Below are 23,028 nucleotides of genomic sequence, written 5' to 3'. Positions count from 1 at the left end.
GTCTTTAAAACAAAAAATCGGTATTTCTGAAGGGGGGGGGGGTCAGAAAACAATAGTACTGGGAGCTTGTTTTGTTGTGCTTGATTGTATCCTACCAGACATCAATGGGCTTGTTTAGACGGAACAGTGGACATTGCATTCAGGTGACATTGGGACTTTGCTTCCACTAACACTGCAATGACTAAACCGGTTGAGCACTAAAACGTTTTTTTGTTCATTTTTTTTTTTTGTCTATATATCTTCAGGCTATGTGGCGATTTTGCGTTTTCGTTGTGCAGGTACAATCGCTGAGAACTGGGGGAAAAAAGAACCTGATCATGTGATAGCGTTGTGGCCGTTGGGAGCATTAGCAGGGGCGAGGACGTCTTTGGAATTTCTGTCGCGCTACGAGACCACGAGCTGGAGAAGTGTTCCCGTCCCATCAACGTCAAATGAGCTCCGTCCAAATGTTTACTGGAGCAACACCAGCCCGACGTGCTGTTTACACAATGCCCTAATCACCAACACGTTCTCCCGTGGGTGTTTGGGTGAGGGATGAAAGTCTGAAAGTGGTCACGTGGACTGGACAACACGCTGGACGTTGTTGAGCAAGATGAATCTGGGACAAAACGTGTGTCTCTTACACAACTTCACCAGATGCGTCCGCACAGGCACAGTTCAGTGACATGAATGACGGGACTCCGAGTGTCTGTGCAAAACAAAGTCGCAGAGTAATAATAATAATTTAAAAAAAAAAGATCTAAATCAGAAAACATACAAGTGAGAAATATAGGCAAAAATAAATAAATAGATAGATAAAATACCATAACAGGCTTTATCTTTGCATATAACGAGGGACTGATTGTAATTTGTTAAAAATACCCTAATTAAAACTCCAGATATCTTTAAAATAAAAAAAAAAACAAAGTAGGTAGAGTAATAACAAAAATATATATTAAAATTACAAAAAAAAAAGTGAAAAAACATAAGCGAAAAAAAAAATATTTAAGCCAAACATATATTGCGAACACGGGCTTGGGTTTTGTTCATAACCAGGGGCTGATTCATGACGATTAAAAAAAAAAAAAAAAATGTTCACCGATTAAAATATTTCATTTCTCTTTTCTTTAAAAATATTAAACAGGAAAAAGTAGGCAGAGTAACAAATACCTTATGAATCAGGAAAAAAAAAAACAAAAAAACCCCAAAACAAACAACCTTTTCATATTCACACAAAATACTTTAATATTTCCAAAAATAGATTTTCAGTGGCTTATGTTTCAATAACGTCACTTCGAGGCACATCGCCTTTAAAGCCTCCCATACGGGCAGAAGTGTCATTTACTAAAAATAAAATAAAATAAAATAAAATTAAGGACGTTTTTGCAACTTTCACGGCATCCGCCAAGGCACGTTACCCACCCACCAATCCACGCCCCTCGCAGGCTCCACGCTGATTGGCCGGCGGTGCGGCGACCCCCCCCCCCCCCCGCTCCCCCGTTATCCGCATTGTGCGTCTTTATCTCGCGGGGTAAACACCCTTTTCGCCCGTGTTTCACGTATGGGAGCGGCGCGCGGTGTCTCTCCAGGGCGGGGGACGCGGGCAAGGTCGCGTCGCGTCGCGTCGGGGGTTTTTAAGTTCAACAGGCACGGTCACGTTCGACGGAGATAAAGCCAGCCCCGTTTTTTGTTTTTTTTTTCCTCCGCTTCCCACCGACTGGGAGCAGGGCGAGCTGTCGGGACAGCAGGCTGCTCGGTGTTTCTGAGAGCTGCCTCTAGTTTCCCGTTCTTTTAAAGCTTTTGAAAAGCTGCTTTATTATCATTATTATTATTATTACTTTTTTTTATTTTATTTTTTATCGAATAGCCTTGTCAATATGGTGATCCTGTCATCGATAGTCAGACCGCTGGCTCTGCAGCTCTCCCGGCGAGCCCGGAGTCACCTCCTGATCCCCGCCAGGAGATGCAACCTCACGGCGTGCTCCAGCAAATATGTGCTGTCGCAGAGTGAGTATTGGGATTATTTGAACGATCCGTGGGCATTTAATTCACCGGCGCCTCCGAGTCAACGCGATAGCCTGCGTTTGTTTTGGTCACGAAGTGTTGCAGAGGGTGAAGTGTGGACTGGCCTCCCCTCCCACTGGATCGAGGCCGTAGGATTTCACTGTTGGAGAAACTGAAACCCATGTCCGGGTTTTCCGGGTTTTCCTCGTTGCCTGGGCGACGACCCTGCGTCGCTGGATTGAAGACTTTTTAAGATGAAACGCATGCACGTCAACATGGCTGTGCATGACACAGGCATTTTATTGATCTATATTCTCGGTCAAAACGGGGCAAGTTCAAGCCGTCAACATTTGTGACGTTATAAAAACTGATGTTCTGTGGGGAAGAAGACACAGATTAGATCCGTCGTTTATGACCGTACATAATCACTTCCCTGTAATACTTAAATGTTGTTTAAGTATTATATTTGACTGTTACACCTGCAGATACCTGCCTATTTAATATACCATAGATAGTGTATTATTATGTATTCTTTTGTTAAACATTTCACAGGTCATCTCATATATGTAAATATCCACCCTATCTATCTATCTATCTATCTATCTATCTATCTATCTATCTATCTATCTATCTATCTATCTATCTAGCCCTTTTTTGTGCTACCCTTATATCACTCGTAAAAGACGTTTATCTCAGATCAAATACCGATTTACATAATAAATTCCAAGTGTGGCTAAGACTGGTGGTAGCAATATAACCACTCTTATAATATAACCACTATTATCTAATTTAAAACCTTTTTTTTTTTTTTTTTTTTTTTTTGGATAAGCAGCTATTCTTTGTGATTCGTATTCATCCACAGGTTTGCTTCTCGTATTTTACTGTTACCAGTAAACGGCCGACGGCAAGAACATCTAAGCCTGTCTGACAAGTTCCAATAGCATCCTCACCACACCCTGGTGACACAAACACGCACACACATCTTTTATTCCTCATTCCTTGGCATCACTCATCACACACACGCGATACGTGCGACTTTAATGAAAGGGGAAAACATCACAGGGCTACAGATCTTTGCTGTAGCCCTGTGCCCACAGACAACAAAATGTTATATTTAAATGTAATGACCTTGTTGTCCGGTACATCTAAAGAAACAGTTGCGCGTTCCTTTAAAAGATATCCTGTTGTCCTCTTCTTATTTATTTCTTTATTCTGTCTGACCGTCTGGAAGTCCATCAGTCTGTGTCGTTGTCCCTCAGTCAGTTAAGCTGTCTGTGTGTCAATGAGCTTATAGTGTCCGCTAGGGACTGCTCATATTTCCTCCTCCTGAGATGTTGCTGCTTGAAAACACCCAAAACATCCGCGTCGTGGGTGATGTGATGGAAAGTAGGGGGGGACCATCCTCCTCCGTTTCTGCCAAAGATGTCAGACTCGGTCAAAGAGGGCTGCAACACCACCTGCTTCAGAGCCGTACGTCTGACTTCTCCATAAGTGATCTCTGTTGCAGAGCTCTCGTGAATGATTTAGAAGATGTGACTGTGTTCACACGGCTTCTTGTGACATCTTTCCTCGCTTAGATTGTTATCTTTTTTCCGATCCTCACAGGCTTGGTTCCTAGACGAACCACAATAGGTGCACGCTAAACACCGAAACCGCCATGCACATGTCAATTTACCGGAACGCCTCCATAAGTGCATATTGTTTTCAACCGCACAAAGCCGGGCAGCCAACTCCCCTGTGGAGACGCCAGGGAAATCTGATGAAGATGGAGGTCACCGCCCAGTCGGACCCGTTCAGCTTAGTTTGCACCGTTTCAGATGAACTTGTCGAGAGGAACAGCACTGCACACTGAGCTGTTTGTCTGCCCTGGAGAAGGGAGGGCTGGAAACTTTTCATTTTTCTACTTCCTTTCCAGCCTGAGTTTATTTCTCCTATGCCGAGACTTGGATTGAAACCAAAGCCTTGACTTTGCCAAACGAAGGAAGACAAACTGACCAATGCAGCCAGTCGGTGGGAAGTCAATGAAAGTATATATTTTTTTAAGTATGGAGGGGGAGGATCTCAGGTCAGTTGCTTGACCGGGCACGGGTCCACCCCCCACCCCACCCCCCCCCCACTGCGGAGGGGATCTGGGGGCGTGCCAGGACATTCCGCGTGTCACTTTGTGTACTGCCAGCCCACGTCTCTCTCATTCTGCAATTTCCTTTTCACAGAGCAAAAAGAAGGGGGTGTCAGTGTGACTAGAAGGAAGTGTGATTTCTCACTTGCTTCTTTCATTTGAAACTCTGCTTAGAGGAAGGACCGTTTGCCTGCTTGTGTGTTATTACTCTTAGGCTGCTCGGGCTGGCAGGCTGTGGAAAACGTACTTCATTTTTCTTGACAGACGGCGTCAGTTATTATTATTACTATTATTATTATTATTATTATTATTTCTTTTTTTAATCCTTGAAATGGAATGCTGTAAAATGCAGGAAGCAGCGGAACACATCATGAAAAGTAGGTGTCAGCATTGTTCTTCTATCCTGTGTGTATAGACTTATCAGCTCTAACAGAGAATCAGCTGAAATCCTGCTATTTTGGCTGTTTCTAACCTCAAAAAAAGATTTCTGATTTCTTTTCCATTTTTCTTCCTCTCTTGTCTCTCGTATGTACACCAATATTTTACGTTAAAAAAAAAAAATAGCTCCTCCCAACCACACACTCTCTTACTGAGGAAACATTGGGCCAGGAAAAACATTCGCTTAGATACACAGATAGAACTGTCTCAAAGGACTGTAACTTGACGCTCGCTCTCTCGCTTTCTCTCTCTCTCTCTCTCTCGTTCTTTCTCTCTCTCTCCCCCTCTCCTGCTCTTTCCAGTGCATCCGATGTGGCAGGGCCCCCTAGCCGTGCCCGGTGGGGACCGTCAGTCGCCCATCGACATTGTGGTGCGGAAGAGCGTCTTTGACCCGGAGCTGAAGCCCCTGACGCCCTCCTACGACCCGCAGACCTGCCAGCAGATCTGGAATAATGGCTACTCCTTCCTAGTGGAGTACGATGACACGATGGACAAATCGAGTAAGTGAGGCACTGAGTCACAAAACGCATCACCGCTGTCTGAACCCAATAAAGTGGGACGCATAAAATAGTGACTGTATGGGGAGGGGGTGTTATACCGTAGTTTCTTTAAACTTTTTTCTTTTATTTGTAGTTTGTTGTTTCTACTTTCCGTATTTCTAATCATTAATTACGTGAATGTGACAACAATATCCCCTCTACAACCGCGCATAAATCACCCCTCGAGTGTTAGTTAATCGATGCTGTGCTGAAATCCGTTGGCTTTAAAAACCGCAGCTGCCACGTTGAAGTGGTGACCATCATGTGACTGGCACCCCCCCCCCCCCCCCCCCCCCCCACCTTCCTCTCCCCAAGAACTATATACTGTTTTACTAAGTCACTCATTTCATAGTGGGGAAGCATAATTATTGGGCAACTAAACCCAAACCATTCTTTTGATTTTGAAAAGTTCTGAGTCATCGAATGAGGTCAAACGCTGCAAAAGTGTGCTACTCTTTCACCGATTTGAAGCAATCCTAACTTGTTTCATTGTCAAACGCTTTATTTTCACAGCATAAGCAGCAGTTTAACAGCACAAACCACCTTGTACTCTGTGTACACAGCGGTGCGTGGGTGGTTCACACAGTTATCAATCCTTATCAACTCTCTCAAAGTATAATGTCTGTAGTATCAGTTAATGGACTGATCTTGTCAGAATGACTAAATCTGGATGTCCCCTCCATCCCACGTCCCTGGCGCAGCGCTTAAAGGAGGTCCCCTAGAAGACCAATTCCGGCTCTGTCAGTTCCACTTCCACTGGGGGGAGAGCAACGCCTGGGGCTCGGAGCACACTGTGGACAGGAGGCTATTCCCTGCAGAGGTAGGTTATGGACCTATGGGATAGGCTCTACTATAACAGTTCATTAGACCTGACTATTAAAATTCAGTGACTTTGGTGACTTATCTTTCCATCGTCAAGAGGTTGTTCTTTTTGGAGAGGAGGTGTCATTTGTCCAGAGAGCACGGTGGCAGAATAAACCGGGAGTTTCATAATGTAAACGTTCAATACCACTTGACAAAAGACCACTAGGGGCACTCAAAGTGGAAAATCATCAACCGTAAGTGGGGGATTTTCAAAGAATCTCAAAGCATTACAACTTTTGGGAACCGGCTCTTTTCTTTTTTTCCTCATTTGCATCATGACAGTGTCCTTACCATTTTTCGAAATTTGTTGAAGTTAACTGACATATCATTTTACAGTGTAATTGTAGTCTCATGATGTATTTTGAGCAAGGTAGCTCTGTCAGCCCTATTTCCTCCAGTCACACTAAATGTTGTTTGCCTTAACTAGTGGCAGGGGACCCTTTTGAATGTGGAAACGAGGGTAACGATCTCTGATTTTTACCTGGAGAGCTTTGAAACGGAACATTTTTTTTTTTTTTTTCCATTCTATAATTTATGTGTAAATTCATTCGCTCAGCTACATGGTAGATGCCTGGTATGAGCAGGGGGGGGGGGGACAACACCCCCCCCACCCTCACCCTGTTTCCCACATCCCCATCAATCTTGTTGTCTGTATCCCTCTCTCTCTTTTTTTTTTTAACCTGTGCTGTCGGCATGCTACAACAGAGAGTATTTGTATGCCATTGCATCTAGGACAGAAGTAGTCCGTATCCCTCTCTTAGCCCTTTATACCTTCTTCTGCAATGCTGGCCACCTTGCTTTGTGTCTGTCGCACCCTTCCTCCCTTCTCACTGTGGCTTTAACACAATCTCTCAAGATTCAAGATTCAAGAGGTTTATTCGTCACATACATATCTGCTAGTTTGGAGGAAAAAATGAAGGGGTAGTTTATTTACAAGAATAGTTTATTTACAAGGCAATAGCTCTCACACATAATCACACACTCACCCTCATACATAGCCAAAAACAACCGCGTGCGTGCGTGTGTGTTTATGTTCCTCTGAGACGGCTGTTCTATACGTGTATCTAAGAGTGTGTTTGCTGGCACAATGTTTCCACAGTAAGAGAGTCTGTTCGTTGTGATAAATTATTTTTTTTATACCTTAATTAAAAAAAAACAACCATTTATATCTGGTGTAATATTTCCTTTAAAAATGAATTAATAGGTTTTGTTTTTTTCTTGTGGTCTTGTAGTGTAAAACACTCTGAATCAGCCTCAGAATAAAGTTACACTACCTACTTTTCAGAAATTTTTTCGCAAGTAAATAGTTTCTATACAGTCGAAACAAAACATTGTTTAGCAACGACCCTCGAACAAACTCTGTGATCCTAACATTGTAGAAATGTGCCGTCTGTCTGTGCGAATGTTGCTTAGATGTCAGGCAGAAGGAGCAGCTTCATAATGTCCTATGTTAGGTTAAACTGCGGCATATCCAAAACAACAGGGTTGGACAAGGTGTTTAAGGGTGAGATGCTACGGGAAATACATCGAAAGTGGCCGATACACAGAGCTGAGAGCTCAGTGATGTTTCTCAACAGCATGAATCCGAAAAAGCACACCACCCTGTCAGAGTTGAACTCTCTCTGATTTGGGTTCATTGTTAAACATACAAACATACATCACCAGACTTTCATCGGTTCATGGACAAGAACTGTGCAGTGTTTGCTATCCCTTCAAACACCCTTTGTCCTTGTTGTTTGTCTGTGCAAAGCAAACGGAAAATCCCCATTATGTACAAAATGAGTATTTGCCACCAGCCCGTCATACTTGACAAGGATGCACCTTTTTATTCATAAGAGAAAAAAGTTGGTACACAAGTAGAAGTACCTGTTGGAGCAGCGGGCGGCATCACCAGCCAATACCACTTCCTGCTCCCCTTCATTTTTTCCTCCAAACTAGCAGCTAGTAATTGAGTGTCATATACTAGCAACACCACGGCAACCGTAGTTAAACTAAGCAGATTCTTCATACGAGGCTACTAGTAAGTATCAATAATAGGTGAAGTTCAGGATTGGAGGTCTAGATCCATAGACTTGTTGTCAAAAGGCTGTAGTTGCTCATTCACGAAATGGCAGAATAAGTATAAAGAAATGGTTTTTATTTAACCGCGAGGGAGCGTGCCAGCTTGAATAATCTAATGTCACTATTAAGTTTTACCAAGAACTTTTGTTGCTAAAAGCCTCTGCTTATTAAAATGTATAGTGACTGTGAAACACGTTTCATCAGGGAGTGCAGTCACAGTTAAATAGCAGTGAAATACATGGAGCAGGAATGCATATACTGATGGGTGACCAATAAAGGAATGACCCTGAAATGGTCTCTTCCAGGATGACAATGCCTCCATCCACAGAGCACGAGGGGACACTGAATGGCTTGATGAGTATGAAAATGATGTAAATCATGTGCGATGGCCTTTGCCGTCACCAGACCTCAACCCAATTGGACACCTTAGCGAGAATTTGGAGCGACATGTTAGACAGCGCTCTCTACCACCACCATCATCAAAACACCAAATGAGGAATATCTTTTGGAAGAGTGGTGCTCCATCCCTCCAGTAGAGTTCCAGAGACGATGCCATGGCATACTGAAGCAGTTCTGGTGGCTCGTGGTGGCCCCAACACCTTACTAAAGCTGCTTTCTCACATGCACTCCGGACAAAATCCAGATAATCAGGTTCGGGCAGTATCTGGATTTGCCCTTTCATACATGTAGCACACAACCGGAGATTTTCCGTGTCAGACGTGTTTCCACTTACCTGAAAATGCTCAGTTTGGTTTAGATGAGGGGCAGAGCCTGGGTAGAGCGTGCAGGAGGCAGGGCATGACGCAGTGGAGTTTTAGCACACCTAAGATGGCGGACGAGCCTACAGACGAGGCTTCTTTTTCATTGATACTCCCTATTTGGAGGTCATAAACGAAAGAGTGGAAAGGAATATAAAGGAGTACGAAGCAGCTGAGAGCCATGCACGAAGATCTGCACAAAGGTTAATAACTGGGGCATGATAGAGACGTCAGCAACACGCGGCACGCCCACTCCTTGGCTGTGAATGCTCCGGACAATCACTTGCTATGTTCACACATACCGCTCAATCAGACATTACCCGGACTTTGTACTAGAGTGCTGGCTGGGTAATGTCCAGGTCAAATGATTCGGACATTTGCGTTCTTTCATTTGCTGCGGGCAACGTCTGAATAATTTCACGGTTGCAGTGCATGTGTCAAAGCAGCTCCGGACACTTGATGTTGTTTTTTTTTGTTTTTTTTTCCTTTTAATTTGTCAGACGTCTATACGGTATATTGCAATACTGAGTGAAATTCATGTGTGATTAACCAAAGCTGCAGTATAGTCGTTTGCATTTAAAAAAAATGTTTTTCTTTGTGTGTGTATGAGGCGGAGCTTAAAAGGCATAGTGAAATGTGTGCAGCATGGAGCCCTGAAACATGATCGGCAATGAAAATAAAAGCAGAAATCAGTAATGTTGAAACGCCAAAGTTTTGAATGACGAAGTTACTGAAAAGGGTGGATGCAAATGAACAAAGTCCTTATGAGTTAAAAAAAAAAAAAAAAAAAAGGAGAAGGCAGGTGTTAAAGATGCAGGGAGGGAGCTTCTTGGGGTGGAGCCACTGGTCGAGCAGACAGTCACACCAGAGAGTGGAGGCTGGCTGCCGGGTGCTATGATACGGATGTTCTCCTGCCAGCATTTTTGGAGGAAGTCATAATAATCCTCAGCCCCATAATAGAAACAGTGTCATTCTCTTTTCATTTACCTGTGCAAATTTACAGGAGAGTTGGCGGAGACACGAACACACAAAACACACCCTTGCAAATTGTGGGAATGTTAATCAATTCGGCCGAAACAGTCATCATACTATGTCTCCTCTGGGTATCGGTGCGATTTCTTTATTATATGACTTAATTTAATTCTATCACACTTGTTATATGTGGTACTTGTGACACACACGGTGATATGCATTTAGCTGAATAACACAATTAAGGGTTTCAGAGCAAATACAGAGCTCATATGAAAACAATATCAAGATAGTGTGTCTAAATGAATGATAAATGTATGATAACCCTTTTTAAAACAATTAACCGTGTGAGCTTAGTGCAGTTTGGACAAGGTACAGTTTCGGCCATTCAGCTCAACCGTCGTCAAGGAGACACCTTAGAACTCCGCTGTGGAAGTACGACAATGGGTGTATTCAAGGGGCTCTTTTATCCAACACACTATTTATCTTTACTGAAAAGAACCCCATGAACCTCAACCTGCAGAAATTCCTTTTTTTTTTCACCTTTTTTGTGGAAACTTCGAGTCTCTGTCGTGGTTTTTTTTGTTTTTCTCTTCTCAATGATAAAGGATTTTTCGTCACACCGAGACCTAATGCGTTTTCCTGTTTATTTATTCTCTGTGTTCTCAGCTTCACCTGGTCCACTGGAACTCGGACAAGTACAGTCTGTTTGAGGAGGCCGTCATGGAGGACAATGGACTGGCCGTCATCGGAGTCTTCCTCAAGGTAACCAAACACACACACCCACACCCACGGCTCCACCCCTCAGGGTTCACACAAGTGTTCAATCGTGACCTGCAGAATTTAGAACTTAACATTCATGTTTGTTGAGGCTTCACTGGGTATTTCACATCAATGTTTCGTATTCTTAAAGCAGCACTATGTAGCTTTTGCTATTTGGGATTGTGCGCCCTTACAGTTTCTGAGTGGAATAGCACTTTTACACCCCTGTCGTAAAACTCGGTCCGGTGTCCAAAAATAATTTATTTTACCAGACAAATTTTAACCTTATTGGTTGCATTTCAATAACAATCTATGTTACAAACTAAGATATAATGTACACCTGGGTTACAGCGCCCCTTGCATGGACCACACTGCTTCATCGAGGTCCATGCAGTTCACAGATCCCCGGAGCCTCTCACCGGCTCCGGGGGGGGATCCCTGCTGCCGTTGTAGGTACCAGATGTGCTTGGTCTGGCAGATTGGCACACCACTGGCCTGCCTCATCTGCGCTGTCAGGGAGGTGGAGCAGCTATGTTTTGTATGAGCATTATTTCTGAACATTTTGACCGGAAAGATTAAAAAAAAAATAAAAAATGTTTTAATACATTTTACTAGGCAAAAACGGTAATTACCGGAGCCAAACCAAGGTGACACAGTGCCGTAAGCGTAACACACTTTTTTTGCAGTTTCATACCCAAACACCAAAGTTAAATAGTGAAAGAACAGGCGTTCGCGGGTGGGTGAGAATGAAAGAGATGCCATTCTCCATATTACAAGTGAGTGTGGCATCAAAATGATTCTTGAAGCTGTTATTTTAAGATTAAAAAAAAAAAAAAAAAAAGTTAGATAGTGTTGCTTTAAGGCTGCTCCCGAGTAGAGCTGTCCCACGTATTACTTCATCGCAATTATTTGAACAGATCGAGATCATTTTAGGAAATTTTTCCACAATCCTTGTTTCCACCCCAGTTTAAGGGGAATTTTAAACCAATGTTAAAAATGTCGCAATAAAGGGCTTTTGATTGAGGTGGGTTTCATTCAGCTGGATTCAGGAAAATGAACTATTTACCTGATATAAATAGTAAATATAAATATGATTTACACCTGTCTTAGAACTGTGTGTGCAGGTGGGTACAGTATAGTATATATGTTGAAGCATCTATTGCTCTATATGTACTTTGTGTTGTCGTGGTTTTAATCCAGATGAACTCCTAATTTTGTGTCCTAGGTGGGGAAGAGACACGAGGGGCTGCAGAAGCTCGTGGACGCTCTGCCGGCGGTCAGACACAAGGTTAGTAGACCCCGTCGCACCCGCACGCTGCCACCCTACACGCAGGTTTACAATGGTTTTGGTGGTGTGCAATCCCTCTCTGCTGAGTCGGCGAAAGGTCAAAGCCAAGCGAACCGCACGCACGCACACTTACACACTCAAACACACACACAAGAGGAAAGAGCGAGACAAAGGAGAAATGAAGGGAACAAGAGGCCCCAACAGGGTGCTGCAAGGTGGATTTAGAGGGCGGAGAGGGAGATGGCTCAGAAAATCGGACGAAGGCGGTTGAGAGCAAAGTCAAAGTGTAAGGGAGGCGTTTTATTTCTGTTATTTTTTGATACTTACGTAATTAATTTAAATAATACAAAAAAAAAAAAAGATCTGATCCAACGGTATCCTGCCCTGGAGCGCCCTCTAGTGCTACAGTAGAGAGACTACAAGAAGGGTTCAGCCTTTATCTTTGCTGATGTTCTCCTTTTACGTTATCAGAAGAATTCTCATGAACAATGAGTGACGTGATTGAGCGACACTAACCAACTGTCACTGAGCTCAGATAAGATAAGAATAATCTGCTCTTTGTGGTGTTTTTGGCGCAAAGTAGGCCATGTTGTGTTTGAGTAAGGAATTTTATTTATTTTTTCCCCCAACCCGTGTGTGCGTGTGTGTGTGTGTTGCCATTTTTTTTGATTGGATGGTATATCCAAGAGATGATCGGCGATTTGTGTGTCCAGGACAGTGTGGTGGAGTTTAACCGGTTCGATCCCGCCTGCCTTCTGCCCGCCAACATCGACGACTACTGGTCGTACCACGGCTCTCTCACCACACCGCCCCTGACCGAGGCCGTCACCTGGATCATCATGAAGCAGCACATAGAAGTCAGCCATGACCAGGTGGGTGTGTCCTGTCCAAAAAAAAACAAAAAACATGTTATGGTTAAAAATTTATTCTCTTTTTGTATTTATTTATTTATTTTTTTAATCTTCATCCTGGATCCAGCTGGCGGTGTTCCGGAGCCTCCTCTTCACCTCAGCGGAGGAGGAGGTGCAGAAGAGCATGGTGAACAACTTCCGTGTGCAGCAGCCCCTCCGAGGCCGCGCCGTGCGCTCCTCCTTCTCCCCCTTCCTGAAGGAGGCGCCGTCGGGTGACGCGGACCAGCAGCACACCCACTGACCAGACCGGCGCGCGCGCGCACACACACACACACACACACACACACACACACACACACACACACACACACACACACACACACACACACACACACACACACACACACACACACACACACACACACACACACACACACAGAGCACAAAATACACGGCGTTGAAAGACGCCAGTGTTGTTCAGGGCAAAGTTAGTCGTTCTTCAGGACGGACACTTGGCTGATTTCCAATGGATAGTGATGACATCACCGTTGCTTTACTTTACATTAACAGTCTTTTACTACCACCGTTGTGGCAAAGAGGATTCTGAAGAGCTTTGGTTTGGTCTATTAAGCTGATGAATAAGAAAAACACACAAGGATACATACAGTTGTATAGCATGTACATAGGCCACAAAATCCGAGTGTTTATACAACTGGTGCTTTTGAGGTTAAAGGGTTTTCTTTTTGTCATTTTCTGAATGGGATTTTCTGGCCACCACAAGGCGGAACAGATGCGCTTCTTTTTTTTTTAACATGTTGAATCAATGAGGAATGGCTTGGTTTAACGCAGCAAATAATTGAATTGTACATGCATTCTGGGCCGTGTTCTACCATTCCTTCAGCTCAGACAGCACTCGTCACGGTTTTAGCCGTTGGAGTTCCAAGATCTTACAGGCCAGATGTGAAACTACGCCCCCTGTTGGCCACCACCACTACTACAGCAGCTGTGCCTTCCAAATTGCCCGAGCGTGGGTTTGTCCATTTATGGAGGTCATGTTTGGGATGTGGGGGTATGGCACTGCTGCCGGTTTACTGACAAATTCCCAGGAGATTTTAATACTGAGTTACTGTCAGGGGAGTGTGCATCTCTCCTGAATGATTAAATTTTAGTCTGGACATGTATAGTTTTATTAATTTCATGGTTAATGGTCATATGGTTTGATCACTCTTATTTGGTCATATATGTTGTAAGTTTGTTGTGCTTAATATTATGTACTTGTACTGTGTAAAAAAAAAAAAAAAAAAAAAAGTTACTAAGAGATTATAATATCTGGCAATCAGCGGGAGGTACAGAATTGTAAGGATTTCTATTTGGGCTGGTTCGTAATGAAACCAGAGAGATTGCTTTAAACTTTGTTACTAATATGCACATCCGTGTCAGGCTGCTGCAGCACAAACATGAATTTGAATGGTGAACGACAATGCGGCGATCACTTCTCTTCCGTAGCTCATCTCATGTCTTACAGGAGTTTAGATACCATGACAACAGTGCCTTATGTTTAAATTGCCATGTGGAAAGACTCCCCAAAGTCATCTCGCCCGTACGTTCTGCTGAACCGTGGACCCCAGTGCACGACGTGTTTTCCAAGCTTAAAATATTAAAATCTTTTAAGCTTTTTCAAATGTTATCAACAGGTCATTTTAACTTGTTTTGGACTGCCTTGGATTGCGGCAAATTAAATGATCTCATATGCAAATGCACAAAATGCAAAATAATTGGCTTTACTCAAGTTTATGCCCACTTTACAGATACAGGACAGCTGGAGTGGTCTTGGATGGACCTTTGGAAGTCTGGCCATGTTCAACATTTCTGCTCCCTAGTAGGCTCCTCTGTAGTGGCAGGAATTACTATTAACAGTAGTCTAAAGAAGTATTCAAAACCATATCGTTGGATTTTAATTTTTTTGTAGTTTTGTCTTCGATCGATACCTTTTTAGGCGACGATGGTTAGTGTCAGCATACCACGTCCATCTCACCATCCAACTGCTCTCTGCGTGTTTGCAAGTGTGAGTAACTCCTTACGAAGAGATCTAGTAACAGGAGGTAGATCAGTTGGATCTATAGCAGGACCAACTAACTACCAAACGACAGGCTGACTGTACACACAAGCTAGACCTGCCTGAAAAGACTTTGTTTGATCGGTGGCTTCCAACGCGGACCTGGTTGGATTTACCTCACTGCAGCATTGGCCCACCCCAACACTTACACGAGGGGAAAAACCTGGTCCAAAATACTACGCTGATTCAGGTGCATTTCCACAGCGTAGGTTGTATTCTTTGACACAAGTGGACCGTTTCAAATTAGCTTTTCTGTTGAAGTACGCTTAATGCGGAGAATATAATCAAATACAACTATGCAATCTTATCTCATGGCGTGGGAACTTTGCTTTTTATCAAGGACGGGACTGCCGCGCCCCCTCTCTGTGACCCTTGCTGTATAATGGTATTTAGAGGCCGAGGAAGAGTACTGTAACCAGATGTTTCTCCAAACATCCTGCTCTATGGCTCTGCTGCTTCTCCTTACGGAAGAGAACCAAGAACAAGGTTTGAATTTGTTAGTGTAGAGGCACGGACCAATGACTTGAGATGGCACCAGAGGGTTGATGGTTATCTGCAGTAAAACGACGGACAACCAGGGACTATACATCTGTGGAATATTTTGACCTTTTCGATTGTTTTATAGGAGTAGTTCTTCAAGCTTACAGCTATTACGACTTAACACTGTGTCGTTGTGATTTGTGAACTAGATCTGTTCACAGTTGTGATGTTCAGCTAAAGTGGTCAGGTTCTCCTCCCTAAACCTCCAACCGGACACACACACACACACACACACCCTCAGTCGCAGCAGGTCTTCTCTCGGCCGCGGTGGTTGAGGCTCCTTGTGAGACAACGCAATAGAGATTTTAAATAAAAGTATGGATATGCTTAATGGGATGTGCGTTAGGGGACAATGGCTCTGATTCTAACTGTTATGAAAGCTGTCGGAATGAAGCTAACGCCTACTGAAGGGTGTGGTCACGCTTGATAAATACCGAAGGGGCCACTGGGGAGTAGTGAGAAGTGAATGAAACTTTTTTATTTTTTTTTGTTTGTTAGTTTTCTTGAAAAAGAAAGTATGTTTTGGGTATAATAATATTGGGGAATACACTTTAACATTTATTCAATAACCTCTTTTGGTGATTTCATGTTTGCTGTTTGGAGACAAGGGACCCCGTTACTGCCTTGCACATCACATAGCATGTTTAAGTGGTGTGTGTGCAACATTTGTGTACTGTTATCTGCCTTCATCATGTTAAGAATTGTACCTTTTCTATCAGATATTTAAAATAACACGACTCAGACAAAAGAATATACGGTCTTTACATGATGTGTTGATCAAAATAAGATGTGCAAAAATATATATACAGTATGCCTCAATGTGATATATTGCTGTTCTCCTGAATGTATTATGTTGTCATATCTCTTACTGGGCCTTTTGGATACACAAAGTGTTGTCATCAGTCAAATGTGAGATGCGTTCGCATCCTCATAATGTTTTTACGTTGGAACTTGTTTCCTCGCTGCCTTTTCATCATCTCCAATCAATGTGTGGCTGTGTTCCCCTTCTTGTACTATGAAATGTGTAGCTGTGCCTGTAGCACATTCAACCGTATGTAGTACATACTTGTGTTTCTTTGTTCAATGGGCAGCTAACATTCCTGCCCCGTGGGGCTGTCCCCTCCTAACATGCCTTCACTGCACCTGGGTGACTTCATTGGCCCCGGTCCAGCTGCGCAACCAGGAAATGTTTTGCTCCCAGGGACCCCTGCTCTCAAGGGAAACGCTGAAATTGTTTGTTATCACCGGGTGCGTTGCATTACATTTCACTGCATATATGTATGAAAGTATGTATATGTATGTGACGAATAAACCTCTTGAATCTTGAAATCAACCATTGTGCAGTGCCGGGCCATATTTAACAGTAAAAAACTGAAAGAAACCTGATACAAAGATAAAGAGAATAATAATAAAGCAATAATTGATTTTAAATGTCAAACGTGTGTGGTTTTGTTTGTACTGCCCTGTGTTGCATTTACTCCTAGTGTAAAATAATTCCCAGGGAGCAGGGAAGAGTACATTCTTGACAAAGGGGGAAATCCAAATGGACCTCAAGACCTCAAAATTAATCGACCAAGCATCATGGAGCAGAGTGTGCAGCGTTTTCTTGTTCCGCATTCACTCTTCAAAAGCCCCGAGCCAGCACCATTGTTGGAACAATATGGGCTCCTGTCCTTTATGTCGCTCTAGAAGTGCCTCCGAGAAAGGATGCTTCGAGATTTGGTGGGAAAAGGGGGTGTGCTTGAGGAATGAAGAATGAAATGAGTTTGCAGTCAGGTTGGCCTGTTCAGAAAGAATGACGATGCTTTTTTGGAAAAAGGGTTAGAATGAAATGATGATGAAAAACTGATGTGGATGTGTCTATCCCTTTGGAAATGAGGGGGCCACAGAAGCATCACTGTAACGCGATTCACGTACGAGTGTATGAGAACTAGTGAGCTTTGAATGGGAGCATACACAATGCTGCCAATGAGAATTGGAGCTCATGTAACACACACACGTACACCCTAGTTTACTTTGTCTGTGTGTGTGTTAGATTTTCTAAAAGTCTCACTCATTGATCTCTCTCTCTCTCTCTCTCTCTCTCGCTCTCGCTCTTGCAAGTACATGTCTCTTCCTCCAAGCCCCCCTCCTGTTGCACCTTTTGTAGCCCCTGACACAGACAGGGGATGTTTGGGAGGCCTCGTCTGGAAGGGGGCCCGGGGGCCCGGGGTGGGGGTGTTTACAATCCTCTATACAGCGTGGGGAGGCTGGGTCTCCATCAGACTCCACTTCAAACCAAAGACGGTGTTTATTGTTCTTGGCGGCCGGGGACGCAGCTCTCCGTCTCCGCCAGGCTTCCCCCGATTGTACCGGCTGGGACGGACCCCGGCGCTTTGAACCGCGCGGTGTGAGTGGGAGTGTGACGACGCCGCATAGATGGACACGGACACAGTTTGAGGGCAGAAGGGGGTTGAAACCTTCAACCCCCTTAAATGCTTTTAACCTGGACACCCCCCCTTTCCAAGCACAAGGGTGAAATCTGTGCATCTTTTTGTGAGACATATGAATTTAGTGGAAAGGTAACGTAAAGCTGTGGTGTTTGTGTGTAACCCTAACCACGCCCTCCTCTCTAACCCCCCTTCAGCTAATACAAAAACAAACAGGGTGGTGCGCGACTTACTCCGACACCCTCAGTGATATGTACAGACTAAGCATCGTGAATCCTCTCCTCCCACACCCATCCACCACACCTCCACCTCCCAGTTGTAAACCAGGGGTTCTCAAACCTTTTTCAACCAAGGACCCCCTTGTATGAGAAAAAATAAAGCGAGGACCGCCACATGTGTCCCAAGAAAATGTGATATTACGCCTATTTCTCACACTTCAGCGTGTGAGAAATAGGGGAAAAAAAAAAATGTAAACATCAACCGTGAAAAAACATTCACGGGAAATGTATTAGAAATATTTGTATTGTACTATTTCAAAATACAAAATTTAAAAACAATGTATTCAGTTCAATGAACACAAATTCAATTAACAAGTAACATTGGGGCGACGCATAATATCAAACACAAATCAAGAGAAATGTGCCAGAGAGCAGTGGTGTACAGTATCAATGTACAAATACTTCCTTACTGTACTCAAGTCATTTTTTGGCAGCATCTGTACTTTACCGAGCCCCGTAACGGTCCCCCGCTTGTTTTCATTGGGACTTCCGCACAGCAGGGTCCCGTCAAAACTGCACCCACTGTTGGCAAAGTGCTACTCTAACCCAAATTGTCCAAAAAGTACAGCGCACTTTGCAACAAAAACTACCTCGAAGGACTCCCAAACATATTTGTGCAAACCCACTGTGATTTGCGATACGTCACTTGCGTGTAAACAATGCGCCTCTACCTGCACCTACACCTGCTCCTGCACCTGCTCCTGTACCTACACCTGGTCCTGTACCTGCATCTGCACCTGCACCTGCTACGACTAATGGACACCAACCTGTGGCCATATTTACAACAAAAGTTCTTATGTCAGAGTTGTTAAAGATGCATCTTAACAAATAAAGTGCTTTTGATACTTTTGGTATTTTAAACTTCAGCTACTTTAAGACTTTTCCACAAGTTGTATTCCAATGAGTGACTTTCCCTTTTACCAGAGTAGTTTTTTAGTGAGATATCTCTACTTTTACTCAAGTGTGGCTTTTGAGTACTTTCTCCACCACTGCTAGAGAGACAGGCGTGCGCACGGTGGTGAGGAGGTGCACGTTTGTCTAAAAGGAGAGAATTATATATGTATAAATTATGTACAAATATTATATTTGTAAAAATGTAAAGGCGTACCCCTTCGAAGGACACAACACAATTTAAGAATATTTTTTTCGTTAAACGTTTCACAGACCCCCTGGCTAAGTGCCACGGACCCCACTTTCAGGATCAACAGGGACACACCAGTGGGAAGCTCTCTTTCCCTCTCAAGTTCTTTACTCTCCTTGAACTCCAAGCCAGCTGTTCATCTTCCACCCCTTCACCTTTCATCCTTCTCCTCCTTTTCCTGCTCGCCGATCAATATTTTTCATCCTTGGCCTCCGGGATGTTATTTTGAAGTGTTTCAGAGGTTACTGGACACAGGTCTTGAGGAGCCATTCTGTGGAAGCTCGCATGCAAATATGTGCTACGTCACTGTAATGAGTCTCTTGTTATGTTTGGGGCCAAGTGACCAAGTCAACAACAAGTCTGGGAGACAGGTGAGCAAATAAACTGTCGTTGATGGATGCCTTTTTACCACAAAACAAAGCAGTCGTTTCAGACTGCTGAAACACAGCAACAGAGAAACTGTAGTGTGTCAGCCAGTGCTGGAGGGGAACCCAGCCTGACTGGAGAGAGAGGGGGGCGGGGCAGCCAGCTCTCTCCAGCATGGTCCAAATAGAGGGTGAATGGATGCCGCCGAGCTCTGATCACCCACTTGACCACCAGGCACTCCTTCTCCACGGTGCTGTACTTTCTCTCCCGCTGGGAGAGCTTTCTGCTAATGTACAGCCCGTCCACCTCCTGTGTCAAAACGCCACCCTCCTATCTGCAGGGCAAAAGGCAGAGCAAAGTTAGGTGTATGGAGCAATGGCTCCCCGCGGAGGGCCTGTTTAACCCTCTCAAACGCCAGCTGGCATGGCCCCGCCCACTGGACCGGATCTGAGGCAGCCTTCCGGGTGAGGTCTGTTGGCCCATGTCTAACATGGCCTTGATCTCTGCCTGTACCATCTTTCTTTTGAAAACAGCCGTAAACGTACTGTCACCCCTGGGGATGATTCGACGCAGTAGTCAATGAGGGTGGCGCACCCTGGCAAGGGGAAGAAAACATCAGCAAACCCCCGCTGCAAATCAGTAACCTCTTCTCTCCGGCCTGGTGAGAGATGGGCATCACAAGGGACCCGGGGGGCATTGATTCGACGTTGGGAACTTCGGCCCCATCTCATTTTTACTTGTGCTTGGATCTCCCTCCTAGCTTTCCTTAAGCAGGTCCAACACAGCACTGGGCTTTCTACCGAAGAGAAGCTCCAAGGAAGAAAATCCTGTGGAGGCCTGGGAAACCTCCTCCTCTTCCTTTGAAGGGGACCTTAAACTAAGGGAAGGGGCCACAATGGCACAATGGCCGCACATCTGCACGAATCCCCAACCAATAGAAACGGACCATTATCCGGTTCAGTGTTTTATCGAAACCCAGGTGACCGGCCATAGGATTGTGATGAGACGTAATCTCCTCCTCTGTTTGAGTCGACTCACTCTGTACAGTTTATCCTGAAGTACACAGACGTATGGCTGGGTGGGAGCGGTGACAACACAGCAGCATTTAAACACTGCTAATTACCTCAATCCCCTGCAGATGCATCCCCTTTCAGTTGCCATTGCTGGTTTTCTCCACCTGCAGATGCAGGCTAAACAACTCCCCACTTCTACATTGTTGTTGTTGTTGTTGTTGTTGTTGTTGTTGTTGCTGCTTGCCTTCACCATTCATGATGCAATTCATTATCTTCATAATCGCATTGCTGATCACGCTGGTGTTCCGGAAGCCCTTCACAAATCTTGCTATGGCCATATGCACAAAATCAAACTCAATATTGGGAGGATTACGCAGAAAGAGACTCGTGCTTCTTCCCCCCCAGACAGAGAACTTTCTTGTTCATCTGACAAATGATGAAAATGGATGGCTTTGAAGTGGCAGCATTAGTTTAGTACTCTGGAGATGCAGCTATTTTGTCTTGAACTTTATAGTTGAGTGCTTTGCTATCAATGTGGACAACTTGACAAGCATAATCATTGCAGTACTAACATGCTGTAATGTTATGCATTGAAAAATAAAACCTTGAAACTTGAACTGAGAAGCTTAGGACTCAGGTATAGTATAAATCTATCCATCCATCTATCCATCCATCCATCTGTCTATCTGTCTATCTGTCTATCTGTCTATCTGTCTATCTATCTATCTATCTATCTATCTATCTATCTATCTATCTATCTATCTATCTATCTAGTCTGATGACCGATCTCTCGCAATCTTGGTGAATTAGGCTTCAACATGTAGAGAAATTCATTTTTGAGAAATTCACAATTCAAGCTGGCGCCTATAGATGAAGCCTTCACCTCGTCTCCCTCCAACACGGCCCCTTAAACAATGACAACCCCCCTAATAGCCAACCTGAGGGGGGAGAGGAGAAAGAGGCCTCAAACCCCCACCACCACCCCCACTACAATTAAAAATGAGGGGAAAATGTTCCTATCCTTGTAACCCATGTCTCCTGGGGGGCCTCATAGACAGACAGACAGACAGACAGACAGACCTAGTTGTATTAAAGGGAACAAAAGCGCAGACCGGGATTAAGGTGTATTTGCGCTGCACTGTCTTGCCTCAACCTGAGATACAGTATGGCAAAATTCCAGGGGCTCAGGGCAGACGGACAGAGTCAATACCAAGAGCAAAGTGCAAAGAGGCTTCATTCTGGTCCTCGGACTTTGACTGCGTCCACCTGATCTGAGAACAGGAAATTGTGTCTCGTGAGATGCATGTCAGTGGATATATCTGTGCGTGAGAGAGAGAGAGTTAGTGAGAGAGAGATGTCTGTTTCAGGCAGTGGTTCGCAATCTTTTTTTAGTCGTGTACCCCCTTCACTGGCATCGAGAGAGAAAAAAAAATTGAATTAACATAAATGAAGTACTGTATGTGCGTCGTATGTGTGTTGTGCCATCCACATGATGTCGAAGAAAACGTGATTCATCAGACCGGACCGCCTTCTTCCATTGCTCCATGGTCCACTTATGACACTCGCATGCCCATTGTAGGTGCTTTTGGTGGTGGACAGGGGTCAACATGGACACTCTGACTGGTCTGCAGCTACGCAGCCCCATACACAGGAGGCTGTGATGCACTGTGTGTTCTGACACCTTTCTATCATAGCAGCATTATACTGTGTGTGCTATAGTAGCTCTTCTGTGGGAACAGACCAGACAGGCTATGCTAGACTTCTAGTCTTGCAAACCGGGGAAACTCCACAAGACCTGCTGTTTTGGAGATGCTCTGACAAAATTAGTAAATTTACTTAAGAAATGAACTAAACAAAGTACTTTGCAGTATTTCACTTTTTAATATTCTTAATGTTCTAAATTTCCTTTATTGACCGAGCCATAAATTCTTTGGTCTGTGCTCTTATTTTACTGTATGTGCATGTTGAATGCTATCCCTGTTCTATTGCACCACATTGACTTGCTAAATGTCTGCCTCGGGAGAATAATAAAGCTGATTTTATTTTAAAGTGGCAATCACGGATTAGACGACCAGTCCCCCATTTCCATTCAAAACCGCAAACATTGGATTTCAAAATTTTCTGATCGGTGGGTTTTTTTCGTTCTTGGTCACACACAAATACATTGGATGGATGCTTCTCAGCTAAATAAATAAGAAATACATACCAAATACGGGATTCATTTGAGATGTATTACCACTTTAAATAACCAGGATCCTCTGTATGCATTCCGACTGTCAATATCAAAACGATGGAAACCGGTGATACTGGTTGACCAATTTGAAATTAGGAGTGAAACAGGATTTTAAAGTACCTTGATTAAAACACCTTGTATCTTGATTGTGCAGTGTGCAGCAGGGTTGGAGAAGTACGCGCCGAGCCGCTGGGTGGCGCGGATGGACCAGCGGTTTGTACAGGAGTGAAGGCAGCAGCTTTTTTTTTTTGTTGGTTGTTTTCGTCATCTTCATGAACAA

At 44.0% G+C, this 23,028-nt stretch overlaps 1 protein-coding gene across 1 annotated transcript; it reads left to right on the top strand.

The window, feature by feature from the left end:
* Positions 1 to 1,549: 1,549 nt before the first annotated feature.
* ca5a (carbonic anhydrase Va) lies at positions 1,550 to 16,700 on the top strand. The gene is made up of 7 exons (XM_080001942.1): positions 1,550 to 1,986; positions 4,843 to 5,040; positions 5,781 to 5,899; positions 10,401 to 10,496; positions 11,719 to 11,781; positions 12,495 to 12,653; positions 12,760 to 16,700. Exons 1-7 carry the CDS (start codon positions 1,857 to 1,859, stop codon positions 12,931 to 12,933), a joined length of 939 nt encoding a protein of 312 aa, XP_079858068.1. The 5' UTR covers positions 1,550 to 1,856; the 3' UTR covers positions 12,934 to 16,700.
* The last annotated feature ends 6,328 nt before the right edge of the window (positions 16,701 to 23,028 follow it).

Source organism: Zeus faber (genome assembly GCF_960531495.2).
Source record: "Zeus faber genome assembly, chromosome: 6".
Taxonomy (NCBI): domain Eukaryota; kingdom Metazoa; phylum Chordata; class Actinopteri; order Zeiformes; family Zeidae; genus Zeus; species Zeus faber.
Note: the sequence above shows the minus strand (reverse complement) of the source record. Positions and strands in the feature narration are given on the sequence as shown.